Source organism: Protopterus annectens, chromosome 16.part0, assembly GCF_019279795.1.
Source record: "Protopterus annectens isolate FY-2018-M chromosome 16.part0, PAN1.0, whole genome shotgun sequence".
Taxonomy (NCBI): domain Eukaryota; kingdom Metazoa; phylum Chordata; order Ceratodontiformes; family Protopteridae; genus Protopterus; species Protopterus annectens.
The window spans coordinates 674,514,911-674,533,869 of NC_056750.1; the positions used below are offsets into that span (position 1 = coordinate 674,514,911).

At 43.5% G+C, this 18,959-nt stretch overlaps 1 protein-coding gene across 1 annotated transcript in view; it reads left to right on the forward strand.

Moving 5' to 3' along the window:
- EHMT1 (euchromatic histone lysine methyltransferase 1) overlaps nucleotides 1-18,959 on the forward strand; it is a 1,716,251-nt gene that overhangs the window by 925,958 nt on the left and 771,334 nt on the right. Inside the window, exon 18 of the mRNA XM_044058169.1 lies at nucleotides 18,261-18,365. Within this exon, the coding sequence (XP_043914104.1) occupies nucleotides 18,261-18,365 (105 nt within the window). The remainder of the gene's footprint in view (nucleotides 1-18,260; nucleotides 18,366-18,959) is intronic.

The following is an 18,959-nucleotide window of genomic DNA, read 5'->3' on the forward strand; positions in this document are numbered from 1 at the left end:
GGTGTATTTGCTTTTTTGTTGGAGGTATAACCTTGTATGTAATTGCTTCCCGTTAAGGGGGCAGGTGACATCTGGGGCAAGAAAAACTGATTTAATGGTGTCTGCTGCATGCTTTATACCCCTGAATACCTGACAGCATGGAAGATGAGACAGCAACTGACGCAGAACTCAAGACTTTGATAATCAGGCCGACTGAGGGCTACTGCAAGCAGATAACCCAAATGTGATGACTGCAACAGTGAATACACTTGAACATCTACATTTATGTTAAGTGTACACAACTGTACTTTCTTTGTGTTTCACTGTTGCAGTCCTAACATATGGGTTATCCGTCTCCCAGTAGCCCTCAGTCGGCCCGAATACCAGAGTCCTCAGTAAGTGACGTCAGCTGTAAAACTGATGTCAGAAAGTCGGGTATAAAGGGAGGCAGCTGACGCCATTTCCTAAGTCTTTCTTGCCGCAGAGCCCAAAGCAGATGCAATTTGCACTAGTGCCTGTCGGCGTTTACCTTCTTTTTGCATTCCGACTAGCAAGTTGAAGATGCCATCAGTTAGGTACCCCGTTGGGGGCCCTCTTTTCTTGCTTTAACGAAAGTCAGATAAAGTTAATTACTGTCTTGCCTGTGGAAAACAGATTCCGCACTGTGATTTTCATTCCTATTGTATAACTTGTTTGGGCCTTGAGCACGACATACCTAATTGCGAACTCTGTGCTTCCTTCAACCCGTGTACAATACGCCATACAGCTAAGATTTTGTATAAGCATTTTGGAGCCTGGCCTAAGTTCGTTGGTATGGCATCTTCTGGTCTCCTGACTTCGGATGTGCTTAGAAAACGCATGGACAGGGACTGCGACAGGCCCTAGGGTTAAATCTGCTGATGACGCACTGGTGAAATTGGTCAGCCCAGCGGTAGTCAGAGGCACTTTCGCAGCCCCTGCAGTCTGCAGATTTTCAGCCACAGGCCTCTGCCGTGACCTTTACGGTGTCCTCCATGCCACAGGCTGCTATTTCGTTATCAGACCCTCCGCCTGTCGCCACCTCAGATGGGTCCGGAGCCACTATAAAGGCACTGGCTTCTGACGCCTCTTCTCTTCAACTCGAGAGCAGAGCCAGACCGACTAACTTAATTCAGACTTGTGCAGTTGCTAGGCCTCCCGAGTCCCTCTGGATTATTTGCAAACCTTCCAGCCGCAAAACTACTCGCATGCAGACGTCTGCCTCCCCTCCTTTGCCTCAGTCCCAGTTGGTAAAGATGGCTACTGATCTTCTCTCCCTTATTAGGAGCTCTCAACCCCCCTTTTCCAAGAGGGCTAGGGAATTGTCTCCTGATGTTTTGTCTGTCTCAGATTCTGAAGTTTCCAGTATTTCTGCTGGTGAAGAAGGGACTTCACAACCTTTTTCTGATTTTTAAGGATTCTGATGCTGAAGACTCTATCCCTTCTGCCTCCCCTCCAGAAGATTTTTCCTTTGGGGATACTTTGAATACACTTGGGGAGCACTTTAAATGGGAAAGTCAGGGTTTTCCTCAGTCTAAGAAAAGAATTAGGGAATTTTTGGATTTGCCACAGCATAAGCCTTTCGCTATACCTCCAGTTTTGGAAGTTGTGGATGATGTTTTCATGGAATATTCTTTAACTCCTAATTCTGTTCCTCTGCCCCCAGAAAACCGGATAGGTATTATAGGGTTCCTGATTCTCATCAATTTATTTTCAAAAGTCCTGCTGCTGATCCTGAGGTTCATAGGTTCATACTAGGCTATCTGCCCTAGAGCATTTATAAGCCTAGCCAGAATGTGTTTGGCTTTCGCCACCCATTTTAAATTTATTTTGCTATGCCCTTTTTCAAGGTTAGTATACTGTGCCTCTATCTAACAGTGACACAGAAGTGATACCCGGGGTAAACCTACGATCTCCCATCCACTGATCAAGATTCCTCTTGAAGAGAGTCAATGAGGGACTCTGCCTAACCTGGACTGGGATTTTATTCCAGAGTGAAGGGAGCCTCTGGGTTATGAATCTGTCCCTCCAGCATGTCCTATTTATTTCAGTGCTGAGGTTCAAGTCTCTCGAGCCAGAGCTTGATGGGATTTGGATTTTCTGAGGTGCAGCATGTCCATTAATTCCGGTTGGACATGGCTTTATACGTCAGGCACAGATCGCCTCTGAACAGGTGGTATGCCACTGAGTAGAGCTGGAGTTTCTTAACCGGGCAGCATATGGCATCTGTTTGAGTCCTTTGATCCTCTTGGTGAGGTACTTTTGGGGTCTTTCCAGTTGCTGCAGGTGTCTGGTAAGGTACATCCCAAAAGGGGCATTGTACTCAATTATGGGCCTGATGAGGGATGAGTAAAGAGGCACGATGACCTCCCCTGATCTAGATGTGAATCCCTTCATGATTAGGTGGGCTATATAAAATGTTTTTCTAACCACTTTGGCCACGGTTGTCAAATGAGAGATTGCTATCAACTTGGGTCCCCAGGTCCCTAATTACTTCTTCTGTACTTAATGGATTCCCACCTATGTGGTAATTTGAGGGCACTTTGTTTTGCCAAAGGGGATGACTATACACTTTTTGGCATTTAGCTTGAGGCCATGGCTCTGGCACCAGTTGTCTGTTTCTATGAGGCCCTTTTGGAGGATGCTTGTGTCGGCTGGAGAGTCGATTATGGCGCCCAGTTTGCAGTCATCTGCAAACTTGGTCAGCCACAGTCCTTCCATGTTGGCCTGTACCTCCGAGAAATATATACCGAACAAGAGAGGTCCCAGGACTGAGCCTTGTGGGACACCACTTGTAACTGGTTTGGAGTCTGACATGGCTCCAGCAATTCTAACCATGTGGGTTCTGTCCTTGAGTCAGTTTGCAATCCATCTAGTCTCATTAGGGTTTATGTTTAAGCTGGTGAGCTTATCTATAATGCCCGAGTGGGGTATTGTATCGAAGGCTTTTGCAAGGTCCAGGTAGGCTGTGTGGACCACCTTCCGCTCGCCAATGGCCTTAGTGACTGTTTCAAAGAAATCAACCAGGTTTAAGAGGCAGGATCTGCCCTTAAAGCCGAACTGGGTAGGATCCAGTGTTTGTAGGTCCCCAATATCTTTATTTATGAGGTCCATGATGATCCTTTCCATAGCTTTGCAGACCAAGCTAGTCAGGCTTATGGGGCTTATAGTTTCCAGGATCCGTTGAGGCACCACCTTTATGGAGAGGGACCACTGTTGCTGTACGCCACTCTTTGGGCACATATCCTGTAGTAAGGCTGAGATTGAACAGTAGTTTTATGTTTGGGTTTAGCTCTTCTTTGAGTTCATGTAGGACGAGCCGGGACACCATCTGGTCCCATTGATGCTGTGTTTTTGCTTTGGAGAGGGCTCTTACCTGAGCATCTGAGATGTCAGGGGCAGCACTCTGCTGGGATAGATATTTGCCCTTTGGTGGGAGAAGTTTGCGCTGAACCTGTCAGCTAGGATGTTGGCAATGTCTGTGGGTTCGGTGTATTTTTTGTCATTTTGGTCTAATTCTGAGCATATCTGGGAATTACCACTCAGGTTCCTAACATAACTAAAGAAAGCCTTGTGATTATCCTTAGTGTCCTGTGCAATTTTTCTCTCGAAGCTGGCCTTAGACAATTTTATGTGTGCCCGTAGTTTTTTGCTAATACTGATCAGTGATGCCTTTCCTTTTTGGGATTTTGCTTTATCATTTAGTAGCTTCCTCCTTCTATTGTATAGTTTGTTTATGGCTGGGGTCCACCAGACAGGACGTCTGCCTTTGGAGGATTGGGTCTTGGTTTTTATTTGTTATTTCTCAAGGTCCCAAGGGTGTTAAGGCTACTATTGCTAAAAACCCTGTACCGTCTGATGAGTCCAAGGCCTTGGACAGGTGGGTTAAAAAATTCTATATACCTCTGCAACTCTTGCCATTAGATCTGTGAACTGTCTTTTACACATGCTTAAGTATCAGCAGCATACTTTGGAGGCTGTTAAGGTTAAACCTGGGGATGTTCCTTCCATGTCGGAGAAGAAAGGCAAGATTTACTAAATTCTGCCACTCTAGTTAATAAGCATTCACTACATTGTGGTTTTGACATCTTGGAGGCTTCCTGCAGAGCAGTAGCCACTGGTTCTCTTATTAGAAAGCATGCTTGGCATAGGGAGCAGCCTCTTTCTGAATCTGTTAAATCTAAATTGCTGGATGTTCGTTTGCAAAAAAGACAACCTTTTTGGTAACAAGGCTGAGGAGGTACTGAATAAATTGGAGGTTAAGGTGAAATCTATGCATGCTGTTAAAGATTTCCTTCAGGTTCAGCCTCCTCGGTTTAGTAGGCATTATCTTTCCAAGAAGTGGTCTTTCCCTGATCCTGGCAAGCAGGGTCGCTCTAGGCGTAGGGGATGTTCTTCATCTCACATTGCTGCAGTCCTTACACTTGGGTAGTCCACTGTCCTCGGTTGTCCCGAATATCAAAGTATTAGGCTGACGTCGGTCAAGGCGCATAAGAATGACATCAGGACGTCAGGGTACAAATGCGCATGACCAACGTCATATCCTCAGTCTTTTTTGCCGCATGGTCCGATGCAGAAGCAGCGTTGCAAGTGCCGTTCGGCGTTCTGAAATTTTTCAATTGGAGTTTCAGACCGAGTCAAAGTTGGCTAAGTACCCGTTGGGGAATATTTTAGTTTTTCTTGCCTCAGTGATTTACCGGATGTCAGAAAAGTGAATAACTGTATTTCTTGTGGGAAACAGATACCGCATAGAGATTATCATACTTTGTGTATTCCTTGTTTGGGGCCTGAGCACGACGTTGTTGGGTGTCGCTTTTGTGCTAGGTTCAATAAGCGCACTATTAGCGAAGGTTAGATTGTGCCAGGTTGGTCTTCGGAAGCGGTGCAATTATAATATGCCGTCGGATGCTCCGCCCGCTTCTTCGAAGAAGCGCAAAGACAAAGCAGCTAAGCCCAGGCAAGAAGAGTCGTCCGTACCGGACGCCGGTTCTTTAGAGGTGTCGGTGGAACCGGGGTTCCGGAGGTTTCTCTGGAGTCCCAGGGGAGACTTTGTTATTGCAGGATGTGGCCTCTCAGGAGGCAGGTCAGGCTGAAGGGGCTTCTCAGGTTACTGTACTCCCTCCCTTCCTAGGGTGGTTAGGCCCTCTCCTTCTGTTTCCAAGGCTTCTCCCAGAGGCAGGCCAGGTTTAGCTTCTGTTGGTGTCACTCCTAGTTCATCAGGATCTGTGCCCAAGAAGCACATGCTTAAAATGGCAGAAGATTTAATTACTTTGATTAGAGGTTCTTTGCCCCTCCTGATAAGAGGCCTAGGGTGGAACCAGAGTTGGGGAGTTTTGAGCAGGCTTCGGATGTTTCAGAGTCTTCGGCTGAAGACTTGCAGGAGTATTCTCCTTATTCTGATTCTGATGTGGATGATTCTACTCCTTCTGCTTCTCCTCCAGAGGATTTTTCTTTTCAGAGACTCTTCATTCCATGAGGGAACATTTTAAGTGGGAAGGTCAGGACTTCTCTGATTCCAGGAAAAGGCTTAGGGAATTTTGTTTTACCCCAGCATAGGCCTTTGGCTATACCTCCTGTTCTGGATGTTGTGGAAGATGTGTTTGCAGAGGCTTCTCTTAATCCTGATTCTTTGCCTCCTGCTCCTGTTAAACCGGATAGGTATTACAGGGTGCCTGAAGCTCATAAATATCTTTTAAGAGTCCTAGGGCGGACCCAGAAACTGTTAGTCAGGGGCCTAAGGGTGTCAAGGCTTCTGTTGTAAAAATCCGGTTCCTCCAGATAAAGAGGCCAGGGCTTTGGATAGATGGGGAAAGAAAGTCTATACTTCTTCCACCTTAGCTATGAGGGCTTTGAATTGCCAGTTTCACATGTTGAAATACCAAAACTATCTACTTTCTCAATTGAAGTCTAAGGTAGATGCTCTGGCGGAAGGTATTGAGTGTAAAGAATTACAAGATTTGGTACATGTTTCTGAACAGGTGGGTAAGCATTCTTTGCAATGTGGTTTTGATGCTGTACAGGCCTCGTCTAGGGTGGCTGCCACTGGGTCAGTTCTTCGCAGGCACGCCTGGCTGAGGGATCAGAATTTATCTGACCATGTTAAAACAAGGATTTTAGATGCTCCTTTACAGTCTGATGTGTTGTTTGGTTCACCTGTGGAGGCAGTCTTAAAGAAAATGGAAGACAAGGCTAAGTCTATGCAGACTGTTAAAGATTTTTTGCAGGTTCAGCCTCCGAAGTTTAGTAGGAATTGGCCTACCAAGGGGTGGACGATCCTTCTTATGATTCCCAGTCTAGGGGTAGATCTAGACGTGGTAGGGGCAGAGCTCAGGGCTCGTTCAGGCCTAGAACAGGAGTTCACCTGCACAGTCTTCGGTGAGGGCAGGGGTCAGTCCTTTCGTAAACAGGCCCAATGACCTACCTTTTCAGCTGCCAGAGCCTTCTCGTCTGGCAGCACCTTTGGGAGGAAGGTTGGCACTTTTCAAGGAAAATTGGAGTTTAATTACCCAAGACAGATGAGTATTGGATATCATACACCAAGGTTACAAGTTTTATTTCCATACCTTGCCTCCTTTCAAAGGCATGCCAGACGTTCCTCCTCAGCAAAGAATAGAGGCTCACAAACAGATTTCTCTGCTACTTCAAATAGGGGCCATACAGCCGGTCCCTCTGCCAGAAGTGGGCCTAGGATTTTATTCTCGCCTGTTCCTAGTACCAAAGAAGGGGAACACGTGGAGACCAATTTTGGATTTATCTATCCTCAACACTTATTTGGACATTCTCAAGTTCAAAATGTTGATGTTACAACAGCTTTTACCTCTGCTGGGCAAAGATCACTGGATGGTAACTCTGGATCTCAAGGAGGCTTACCTTCATGTTCCTATCAGACTAAGTTGCAGGAAGTATCTGCGTTTTCGGGCTGGGACTTCTCATTATCAGTTCTCTGCATTGCCCTTTGGCTTATCTACTGCGCCCAGAGTGTTCACGAAAGTTCTGGCTCCAGTGATAGCTTTCTTCAGGTTGAAAGGAATACAGATTTATCCTTATTTGGACGATTGCCTGATTCTGGCTCAAGGAAGGGACGAACTTCTTCATCATTTGCAATATGTGAGCAGTGCTAAGATGCCTGGGGTATTCTGTGAACGAAATAAAGTCCAGTCTAGTACCCTCTCAGGACATGTGCTTTCTGGGTGTAAGACTGAATACAGCATCCCAGATGGCCTTTTTGACCCCGGACAAACAAAAGAATCTTTCCCTTTACTTCCATCTATTGTCTCATCAGTCCAGGCTGACTGCAAGGACAGTCCTTCAAGCCTTGGGGTTCATGGCATCTTGTATTCTGGTGCTTCCCAATGCCAAACTGCATATGAGGAAGCTACAATGGTATCTCAAAATGTATGGACACAGCACTGCCAGGATATGGACACTGTCATTCAGATAATACCTTGCATTCAAAAGGAATTTTTGTGGTGGGCTCAGGAATGTCACCTAAACAAGGGACTCTCTGTGACCCGGCCAGAGGCGAGTCAGATTCTAACGACAGATGCCTCAGACAAAGCTTGGGGAGCTCATCTAAATGGAAAGTGGATACAAGACACGTGGCCTGCCAGACTACAACATCTACATATCAACTTGAAGGAGATGTTAGCAGTCCAATTTGCATTAATAGCTTTCAAGGATTTACTTCTTCCAGGGCAGGTGTTGATTCTAACAGACAACACAACTGTCATGTGGTACATCAACAAGCAAGGGGGAACACATTCTTATCCTCTATGCAGGCAAGCAATGATTTTGTGGGAGACTGCTCTCAGTTTACAGCTAAATCTTCAGGCAAGGTTTCTGCCAGGAGCACAGAACTCCTTAGCAGATGTGTTGAGCAGACGACTTATGGATCCCCACGAGTGGAAATTGGATCCTCATGTATTTCAGAAATTGACAGTGTCATGGGGAACTCCAGACATAGATCTGTTCGCTTCTCCACTAAACTACCAGCTGCCAAAGTTTTGCACAAAAAGGTTTCATCCCACAGCCTGGAAAGTGGATGCTCTTTCTTTCAATTGGAGCAATCTTCATGTGTATGCCTTTCCACCTCTGCCTGTCCTCCCAAAGGTACTCCTAAAGGTCAGACAGGACAAGCCAAAGATGATTTTAATAGCTCCAGATTGGCCTCGACAGCATTGGTACCCATTACTGGGAAGTCTGGTACGGGAGCCTCCATGGCCTTTGCCTTCGATTCCACACCTGCTGTCTCAGGAGAACAGTCATTTACTCAATGTCAAACTTCACTCTCTTCACCTAACAGCCTGGCATATTCTGTTTTGAACCCTGGAGGGTCTCAACTTCCACAGCAAGTTTTGAATGTTATTTTGGAAGCCAGAAGGCCTAGTACAAGGAAAGTGTACGCAGATAAATGGAAGAGATTTTTATTTTGGAGTGCAGCAAAGGAATTTGATGTTTCTGAGCCTAATTTAAGTATGGCTCTTCAATATCTTACTGAGTTACTGGACAAAGGTTTGTCCTTCTCTTCTATTAAGGTTCATGCTGCAGCAGTTTCTGCTCACTATGACTGTGACCCACCATTGTTTTCTCATCCTTTGTTCAAGCAGTTTCTTAGAGGGGCAAAGAATATAAGGTCCCCACGTAGAGCTCCTACTCCTGCTTGGGATCTCAATTTTGTGTTGGAGAAACTCACTCTACAACCTTTTGAGCCTGCAGCTACTGCCGAGTTGAAATATTTATCATGGAAGACTGCTTTTTTGTTGGCCATTACCTCTGCAAGAAGGGTTTCTGAATTACAGGCCCTTATGGCGGTTGAGCCTTTCTTAATTTTCCATAAGGATAGGGTATCTTTGCGTACTAATCCTTCCTTTATGCCTAAAGTGGTTTCTAGTGTGGCTTTAAACCAAACTATTCATTTGCCTACTTTTTATGCAAATCCCCAAAATAAAGGGGAAAAGATTTTGCACACTTTAGATGTACACAGGCAGTTGCGATATTATTTGAGCAGAACTAAAGGGTTCAGGCAGTCTCAGCAGTTATTTGTTTCTTTTTGCTTTGAGTTCTCAGGGCAAGCCTGTGTCAAAACAAACTATTTCTAAGTGGATTGGGTTTTGCATTGCTTTCTGTTATTCCCATCATGGTAAGGAGATCCCAGCTGGGATTAGGCCTCATTCCACTAGGGCTACTGCCACTTCGACAGCTTTTTAAGGGGTGGCAACTAAAGATATTTTGGAGGCAGCTACTTGGAGTTCAGTGCATACTTTCTCTAAGCATTATCACCTTCCACTTTACTCTAAATCTAGGGCTGGTTTTGCCACTGCTATTTTACAGGGCATTTTGGCAGCTCCTGCTGCTTTATAGTTTTGCCATCCTCCCTTACCTCTGCTTTGGGATTCTACCCAAGTGTAAGGACTGCAGCAATGTGAGATGAAGAACATAGTACAGTTTGTACCTACCATAAATGTAGATGTTCAAGATCCACATTGCTGCAGTCCAATTTACTCCCTCCTTCCCTCTGTAGTTAGAGGCGGTTGTGTGGGTTGGGTTGTAAATATTGTGTATATTGTATATATTGTACATATTATTAGTGCAAGGGTGGTTGGTTGGTTGTTTGCTGTCTTTTGGTTTTGACCTTTCTTTTTAGGGTCTTCTGACATCTGGGGCAAGAAAAGACTGAGGATATGACGTCGGTCATGCGCATTTGTACCCTGACGTCCTGATGTCAGTCTTATGCGCCTTGACCGACGTCAGCCTAATACTTTGATATTCGGGCCGACCGAGGACAGCGGACTACCCAAGTGTAAGGACTGCAGCAATGTGGATCTTCGAACATCTACATTTATGGTAGGTACAAAACTGTACTTTTCAGATCTTCCAGAGGGCAGGCTTCTGCCCTTCAAAAGGCTAAACAATGGTATCCATCTTCTAAAGCGGGAAGTTGTAAGCCAGCTTTCCAGAGCAAGCATTCTCAATGACTCCGGCCTTCTTGTGCCTACCTCTGTGGGCCCAGGGTTTCCTTTGGGGGGGGGGGTTTAGCCAGGTTTGCAGAGGTATGGTCTACCATCACAGACGACAAATAGGTGCTCAATTTAGTAAACCAAGGTTACAAGTTTTATTTTCACACCTTCCCTGTTCTACAAGGGTACCCAGATAACCCAGAATTCTCAGGGCAGAGGTAGAAAATCAGATTTCTTCTCTACTGACAATGGGTGCTATAGAGCCAGTACCTGCAGCTCAGGCAGGCCTAGGTTTTATTCAAGACTTATTCTGGTACCCAAAAAAGAGGGCACCTGGCACCCAATCCTGGATCTGTCTATTCTAAACACTTTTCTGGTGATTCCCAAATTCAAGATACTCACTCATCAACAGTTACTGCCAATGCTGGACAAGGACTCATGGCTGGTAAGTTTGGATCTCAAGGAGGCTTATCTGCACATCCCAATAAGGGAAAATTGCAGGCAGTTCCTTCGTTTCAGGGCTGCGGAGCAACACTTCCAATTCTCTGCACTGCCCTTTGGTTTATCTACTGCTCCCAGTGTTTTCACGAAGTGCCTGGCGCCAGTCATTGCTTTTTTCAGACAGAGAAACATTCAAATTTATCCTTACCTGGACGACTGTCTCGTTCAAGCAAACTCCCCAGAACTAAAAAAGGATTTGGACTTTGTGAAGAACATTCTTACTTCTTTGGATTACACACTCAACGAAAAAAAGTCAAAGTTGGTTCCTACAAGGGAGATTGTTTTCCTGGGAGCGAGTCTGAATACAGCCACCCAGATGGTATTCCTCCCTCAACAGAAGTAAGAAGATCTTTCGGCTTACTTCAAGAACTTGGCAAGCATGACCCAGCTTTCTGCAAGGCAATTCCTGCAAGCACTGGGGTTCATGGCTTCATGTATTCTGATGATCACATATGCAAGGCTGCATATGAGAAAACGTCAGTGGTACCTCAAGAACCTTTGGTGTCAACACACACAGGACGTAGACTTGATTCTTCCTCTTATTCCCTGTCTACAAATATAATTTCTCTGGTGGGTGACAGCCTGTTCTCAGAACAAGGGTCTGCCTTTCCGCCCACCACCTGCCAGACAGACTCTCACCACAGAAGCCTCAGATTATGCATGGGGAGCAAATCTGGAAGGCAGGGGACTTGGAGCACTCAGCAGATTCGTCTGCACATAAACTTAAAAGAATTGATGGCAGTGCAGCAGGCCTTGCTGGCTTTCAAGGACCTACTCTATCCTGGGACAGGACTCTTCTGATCAGTACAGACAATACCACAGTCATGTGTTACATCAACAAGCAGGGGGGGGGACTCGCGCTTACCCCTTGTGCAGACAACATGAGACTATGGTCCTTAGCAGCTTCCATGGGCATACATCTAATAGCTCAGTATCTTCCAGGGAGGCTAAACTCCTTGGCGGATCAGTTGAGCAGACATGTTCTGGATCCTCACGAGTGGCAACTGAATAAGATCATCTTCCAGCGCATCATTCAGTGTTGGGGCACTCCACAAGTCTATCTTTTCTCCTCTCACACCAGTCATCTCCTTCCAACCTTCTGCACCAGGGAGTTTCACAACAAAGCTTGGAGAGTGGACGCTTTGTCCTTCCCATGGACACAACTCTCAATTTATGCCTTCCCTCCTCTGCCTCCTCTTCCCAGAGTGCTGTTAAAGATGAGGGACAAAAAAACAAGGGCTGTTCTTATAGCTCTAGACTGGCCCAGGCAGCATTGGTATCCCCTTCTTCACAGCCTTTCCCAAGCTCAGCCTTGGCATCTTCCCCTGGTACCAGATCTGTTGGTTCAGGAAGGGGGGAAGTTTCTTCATCCTCCTTGTCAAACTCTGCATTTAACTGCCTGGCTAATACTTTCTTTCCCGGCAAGTGGTTGAAGTTCTTCATGAGGCCAGGAGGCCTAGCACCAGAAAATCCTGTGCAGATAAATGGAAGAAATTTTGTTCTTGGATGCAGGCTAAAGGAGCAGACTCTTCTCATCCTTCTCTTTCCCTCTGTCTTGATTACCTAGCAGGCTTGCTTAATGGTGGATTTTCTTTTTCTTCAATCAAGATTCATGTTTCAGCAATTTCTGCTAATTGTTCTTTTGAGCAACCCATTTTTTCTCACCCCTTGATGAAGCACTTCTTGAGGGAAGCTAGCAATCTTAGACCTCCCAGAAGAGCTCCTTCTCCTGCTTGGGATCTTAATTTTGTCCTGGAGAAGCTTACTCTACCTCCTTTTGAACCAGCTGCCTCTGCAGATTTAAAGTTTCTCTCCTGGAAGACTGCTTTTCTTTTGACTATTACTTCTGTCAGAAGGGTTTCGGAGCTGCAAGCCTTAATGGCGGTAGAACCTTTCATTATTTTTCATACAGATCGGGTTTCTCTGAGAACTAACCTCTCCTTTATGCCCAAGGTGGTTTCCAGTCTGACTCTTAACCAGTCTATTCACCTTCCTACCTTTTTCAATAATCCCCAGAATAAAGGGGAAAGGATTCTGCACTCTTTTGATGTGCATAGACAGCTGAGGTTTTACTTAAACAGGACTAAACCCTTTCAGAAGTCTGAGCAGTTGGTTAGTTTTGCTCCTGGGGCTCAAGGTAAAGCTATTTTGAAACAAACCATCTCCAAATGGTTTGCTCATTGTATTCACTTTTGTTACCTGCAGCATGGGAAGGTTCCACCTCAGGGTATAAGGACCCACTCTACTAGAGCAGCCTCTACCTCTGCAGCTTTTTTGAGAGGTGTGCCAACTAAAGACATTCTAGAAGCAGCCACTTCGTCTTCTGTCTATACTTTCACAAAGCATTACCATCTACCTTTGTTTTCTAAATCCAGGGCTGGTTTTGCCTCTGCAGTTTTGCAAGGCCTCCTTACCAACCCTTAATCTGTGATTCTTCCTCCCCTCTTTGTTTTTTTCCAGGGCTTTGGGAATCAACCCATATATTAGGACTGCAACAGTGAAACACGAAGAACATAGAACAGTTGTGTACACTTACCATAAATGTAGATGTTCGAGTGTATTCACTGTTGCAGTCCTGGTTTCCCACCCTCCATTCCCCCTTTTTTTTCCTAAGGCACAGACTACATATTTCTCTTTTTGCATGGCATGTTTCCAGGGTGTTTCCTTCCTGGGTTAGCCTTCTGTTGGGGGCTCCTGACAGTTAACGCAAGGAAAACTGAGGAAATGGCGTCAGCTGCCTCCCTTTATACCTGACGTTCTGATATCAGTTTTACAGCTGACGGCAGCCGATGTCCTATACCGAGGACTCTGGTATTCGGGCCGACTGAGGGCTACTGGGAGCTGGATAACCCATATGTTAGGACAGCAACAGTGAATACACTTAACATCTACATTTATGCTAAGTGTACACAACTGCACTTTCCTCAACCTTGAGTATTTCTAGGAGCATTTTGGAATAAACTTGGCTTGTACTTCCACTAAAGTTCATATCTCTGCCATTTCAAAACATTTGCCACCAGTTCCACCCTTGGTCACCCTGAGGTTAATGAAACATTTATTTAAGGGGATGCTACTATTGTTTTCCATGGATTTCTCAGATTAGTATCTAAATTGTGTCCCAGATGTACCCAGTCTCCCTTTGAGCCAACGATGACAGTACACAGTTTTTGACATGTAAAAAGTCTGCTTGTAGCCTTAATCTCAGCCAGCAGGGAATAAGAATTGCAAGAAAAGTACATACTTAAGGTCTTCTCTATAATCTTCCATAAGGATATGGTGAGCCTGAGAACAAATCCACCCTTCATGCCCAAAACTGTGACAGAATTCTCCTCGATTGAGTTTACTTGTTTTCTTCTCAACCCCAGAATAAGGGTGAAAGAATCTTATGCACCATGGATGTGCATGGATATCCTAAGAAATTTGCACCGAACAAGGAAAGGAATATCCAGTCAGTTTGCTGTAAAGAAAGGAGATGAAGCTGTGTCTAAACAAACTATATATGTATGTCGCTAGCCTAGTGTAAATGGTTTTGTTACTCCTCCCAAGGTGAACACCTAGTACTCACAAACAAGGCTCACAACGCCAGAGAGCCACATTTTTACATACATTACATTTTGCTCTTTGATTTGAAGATTAGGGCCAGATTTACTAAGGTCTTCTTACAGGGCATGCTGCAACCTAGCATTTTTTTGTCAGCCTCTGTCATCCTGAAGATCTGCAAATTGTTCCTATTGTTAAAAACTACTGCAGCAGTGATGTAAACAAAGATCATCGTACAGTTTTATGCAAGTTTACCATAGTAGTAAATGTCTGTCCGGTCACTGTTAATATGCTCCTTCCCACCATTCCTTCTGCTTTCTTCTACTCCCTTGGATTGCAGATATCCTAGACTGGAGTGGGATACCCAACATCGGAACTCCATTTCTGTCCCCCTTGTATAGGGCCTTGGATCTTCTAGAGTCTGAGAAGCTATCTGATGAAGCCTGTTCTGTTCCTGCTTTCCTGTTCAGGTTAGATTTTCATTACATTTTCCTTCAGCTCTTGTATGTCCATTATTAGCATTACTAATCCCAGCAAAGGTTTCACCATCTGCTATGGGAAAGAAAGCTCCAAGATGGTGTTGGCAGACACCAGCTTTGTACTGGGAGCATACTGGTGAAGGACACCCACTTTTGCTTGTTGAAGGGTTCTGCAGATGTCCTGGATGCCTGTGGCTAAGTCCCAGTAGTTAAGACTTGTAACAGGCATCGGCTTTAACATCTGTTATGGTAATTTCCCACACAGCTGTATTTTCCCTTTTTGGTTATTCTGTGAACACCAAGAGTAGTGTGGCAGTTGGCACAGAGGTTTAATGCTGCTGTAATTCCTGTGGTATAAGATTTGATTCTCTTGGGCTTCATTTGCCTACTCAGTGACTTTGAGCAAGTCACTTAACCAGACATTGCTCCAAGGTCTGTCCTGAAAAAAAGGACGCTCTCCAGTGGGCCTTCCTGGTTAACGGGGAGGGGGGGGGTTATACTAATTATGATCATGGGTGGCTGAGGTAACATCCTGGTTGAAGCAGAGGTGTGTTAGATTGACAATGAGTATAAAATGTGTCTCGTTCAAAAACTCAAGCAAGGAGTTTAATTACACTGAGGCAATTGATGTGAAAAAAGAGAGCATTAATTATGAGTTTGCTTTCTGAACTGTGCTCTAAAAAGACGGGAAATAGATGGGCCAGTGTTTACATGATACCATAGTAAGGGATGTAAATATGTAGAGAGAGGTTAGATTTTAAGGAAAGGAGTAGCCCAGGAATGGTATTGATAGAATTTCAGCACTTGCATGTCTATAGCTAGTGGGGTTTTACTTTACTGGCCTGAATTTACCCATAAAGGCTTAAAAGTAAAAAGTCATGGGCATTCATAAGCTATGAAGCACTGGTATGTCCTTAAGGGGTTACTTGCATGTATCCCATGGGCCTCCACTATAGGAGGTTTAAGGTTTTACACGGTGAAGACTAGCTTGACTGGGTTGGTCTTGCAATTTTTTTGTCTGAATGTTTTATATGTATGCTACAGCACAATTCTCAATGTGTGGTCTCTCAACTGATATGAAGGAACAGGCAGGTTGTCATTCCTACTCATATTGTTGAATAATGTTTCCTAATAATAACTGTAATGGTGACAACTCATGATTACCAAAGTCTAGGTTTTTTGTGCTGGTTTGCAGAAACAAATGTAGTTATCCGTAACATATTGATAAAGGCTACTGTAATTACCAGAAAAGTGCCCTATACTTTGTGGTTTACAATTTTTGTTTGAGGCCGGTGATAGTCCAAAAATTTCTGAAAAATTGCTTGCTCTGCAAGTTTAGTAGTAATTTACAGTTTTTACCAACCTTGGTACCCTCAGTGAATTTGATTAGCCATAAATTTATTCCTTTTGGAAAGCTAGTAGTAAAAACACTAAACAGTTGGTGTCTAAACACAAACCCTTAAGGGACATCTACATTTACAACATTCTCATCATAGTAAGTATTTTTGATTTTACTAAATTTCCTCTGCTGTAGCCAGTTGACAACCAGTCTTAGTATATATTTTTTTATCTGTGTGTGTGTGTGTGTGTGTGTGTGTGTGTATATATATATATATATATATATATATATATATATATATGTGTGTGTGTGTGTGTGTGTATATATATATATATATATATATATATATATATATATATATACATATATTTATATATATTTATATATTATCTACATGCACATATATATATATATATATATATATATATATATATATGTATACATGCATATATATGTCTACATGCACACACACACACACACACACATATATATATATATATATATATATATATATATATATATATATATATATATATATTTATATAGGATTGAAGATGGCATAAAAATAATTTGTTGAACGCAAACATTTGGTAAGGAGCCCATGTTGATTAATATCCATTCCTTGTTTGAAAGAAAATGGTATCCGTTCCAAGGTAATTATGTCAAAACATTTATCGGTATCCTGATGAGAAGAATGGAGTTTGACTAGTAGCTCAGATCCTGGAAGAGCAGGTGGGGAAAGTTGGTTGTGAACAGCACATACCAGCTCACCCATCTTTGGGGGAGGGTTTGGTGGTTCCCGTCGACCTATTACCAGCATGCAGCCAGTGTTCTGTGGACAGTGAATAGAGTTATAGGTTAAGGATGTGAGCTTGGTTCAAACAAGCTGGTGATAGTCCTCTGCACTCAGTGCTTGGAAGCACCAGGCATTGGTTGGGGGGGGGGGGGGTGCACAACTGGACCTTCTGAAGTGATGCGGGTCCTCAAGTCAGCCACCAGGGGGTGGAGTTGTGGTGAGGTAGAAAAAGCTCTGATTGCTGCCATAGTGATGTCTCTTCAGTAGGCTCTTGCCTCTCAGGGAATGGACCAGTAGAGTGCAGGGAGCTGATTGACATCATGAAAAAAGTGCCAATAATACTGGTTAAAGTACAAAAGAACTAAAACTTCCTTTTGGTATTGGTACCACAGTAGCTTCCGTACAAATATCAGATGCAAAGCCTGATGAGTGCTCTGAAAGAAATAGGTAAGGCAATGGTTAAACTAAAGGTATTGCTCAAAATGAAGCTGAGAATGTGACCATTGTTTAGTATTGTTTCATATTTTTGCTGTGAATCATTGCTTGGCCCCTAATCTCAAGAGTTGGACCTTGTTTTTTGTACCTCAGGACTCAGCCTTCTGAGTCAGTGTGTCTTCGCTGTCCCAACACCTTCTGTCTCCTTTGGGTGGGAAAGATGCTGATTGTGGTTCAGTCCAGTAATGTGTCCAAAAGGGAAGAAGTGTGATGGTAGAAGTAGCTGCAAGTTTTGAAATCATTTGACCTACTTTGATGCGTCACAGATGCCATGCAGCTGTTTCTAGACAGCTCTCCATCTGCCAATTGATTTTGGAGTTTAATATAAGTAGAGCAAGTGTATATTATGTCTTTTTGTAATGGTACAGTTGTCAAGTCTTGGTGCTCCGTACTATGTATGGAGTGTGCTTGGTCAGTGTTTAGGGTTTAACTTACATGTTCATTATCTAGATGTGCTGTGCTGTTACAGCATGTGGCATCACAGTAAAGACTTCCTGAGCAGTGTGGCTTCTGAGAAAAATAATGCAGCTGGAGTTGAGAATAATTACACTTGTGAAATGCATTGGGAAGTTTCACTTGTGGATTACTGATGCAGTATGAAAGTGCATCTTGTCTCTCTCCAGAATAACCTAGTTGCATTATTTGCCAACATTAGCAGTCCCAGGCCTTGAATGGTAAGTCTGCATGGTGAGGATATCTCAATAGTTTTGTACTTTCTTACGGTAATGGCAACCTCAACAGAGTATTGGTTAGTTGCAACCACATGACAACTCTGAGTTTTGGCGGGATAGAAGAGAATCAAGAAGGTTGGTTGGAAGGTGTGGATATACAGCTTTGGTGTGCAAATAAGCTTCATAATGTGTACATTGGTTGAATGGACTAAAGACTGTCCTTATGGGCCCTGTAGGAATTAACCATCTTGAATTGTTACAGTATTGTTTGTATTTGATAGTAAGCAGACTGTTTTCTTACAAAATGTATTTGTGACTCAGTAAATTGTGTGGAAATTGTGGTGTAATCTCACTCTACTTACTGGATATTCAAAATGAATTCTCATATTTATCATTCCTTTTGTTCATTAACAGTATCAGTCATTTGAGATCTTTCTTCTCAAATAACTTGAGGTGGTGTGTGTGTGTTTTTTTTTTTTTCTCCAGGATGGGATCGACCCTAATTTCAAGTTGGATACACAGTGCAAGAGAACCCCTCTTCATGGTGCAGCAGAAACTGGGCACACAGACATCTGTCACTTACTAGTACAGGTAAATTGTTTTGCCTTTTGTCAAAATATAATTGGATTTTTTTAGTGCATACCTTTTGGCACTGTATCAGTTACCATTGTAACAGAAGGGCAGGTAGTGGTTTGTGGCAATGGCTTACAGGATTTTAAATCTAATTTATATAAGAAGATCCATCACTTGTGATGAAACATGCTTTCCAAAAGTATAGTTTGTTAAAATCTAGGAGGGCATAAAGCTTTTCATTGCAGCAATTAATGATAAATATTGTCAGCATGGTAATGCTATCTTTTTAGTTTCATGTTATTTATTCTCTTATAATTTGCAAGCTGTTGCAGACTGTGTTGTGATTTGTACTCAATCTTCTCTCTTCATACAGCGGTTTGCATATGGAACACACATTCAGGGTCTTCCTCCAGTGTTCTCCTGCAGTGCAAAAAAATGCAAGTAATTACTTTATTCAGTAGCAGATGTATATAGATATATTTAGGGTCACATACCCTCCTTGTTGTCAGGTGATTGATTTCAGCCTTTCCACCAATCAGATTTTTGCCCTTTTCTAAAACTCCCTTGTTGTGAATTTGCATGTCTAATGCCAACATTCCAGCACGTCACTTA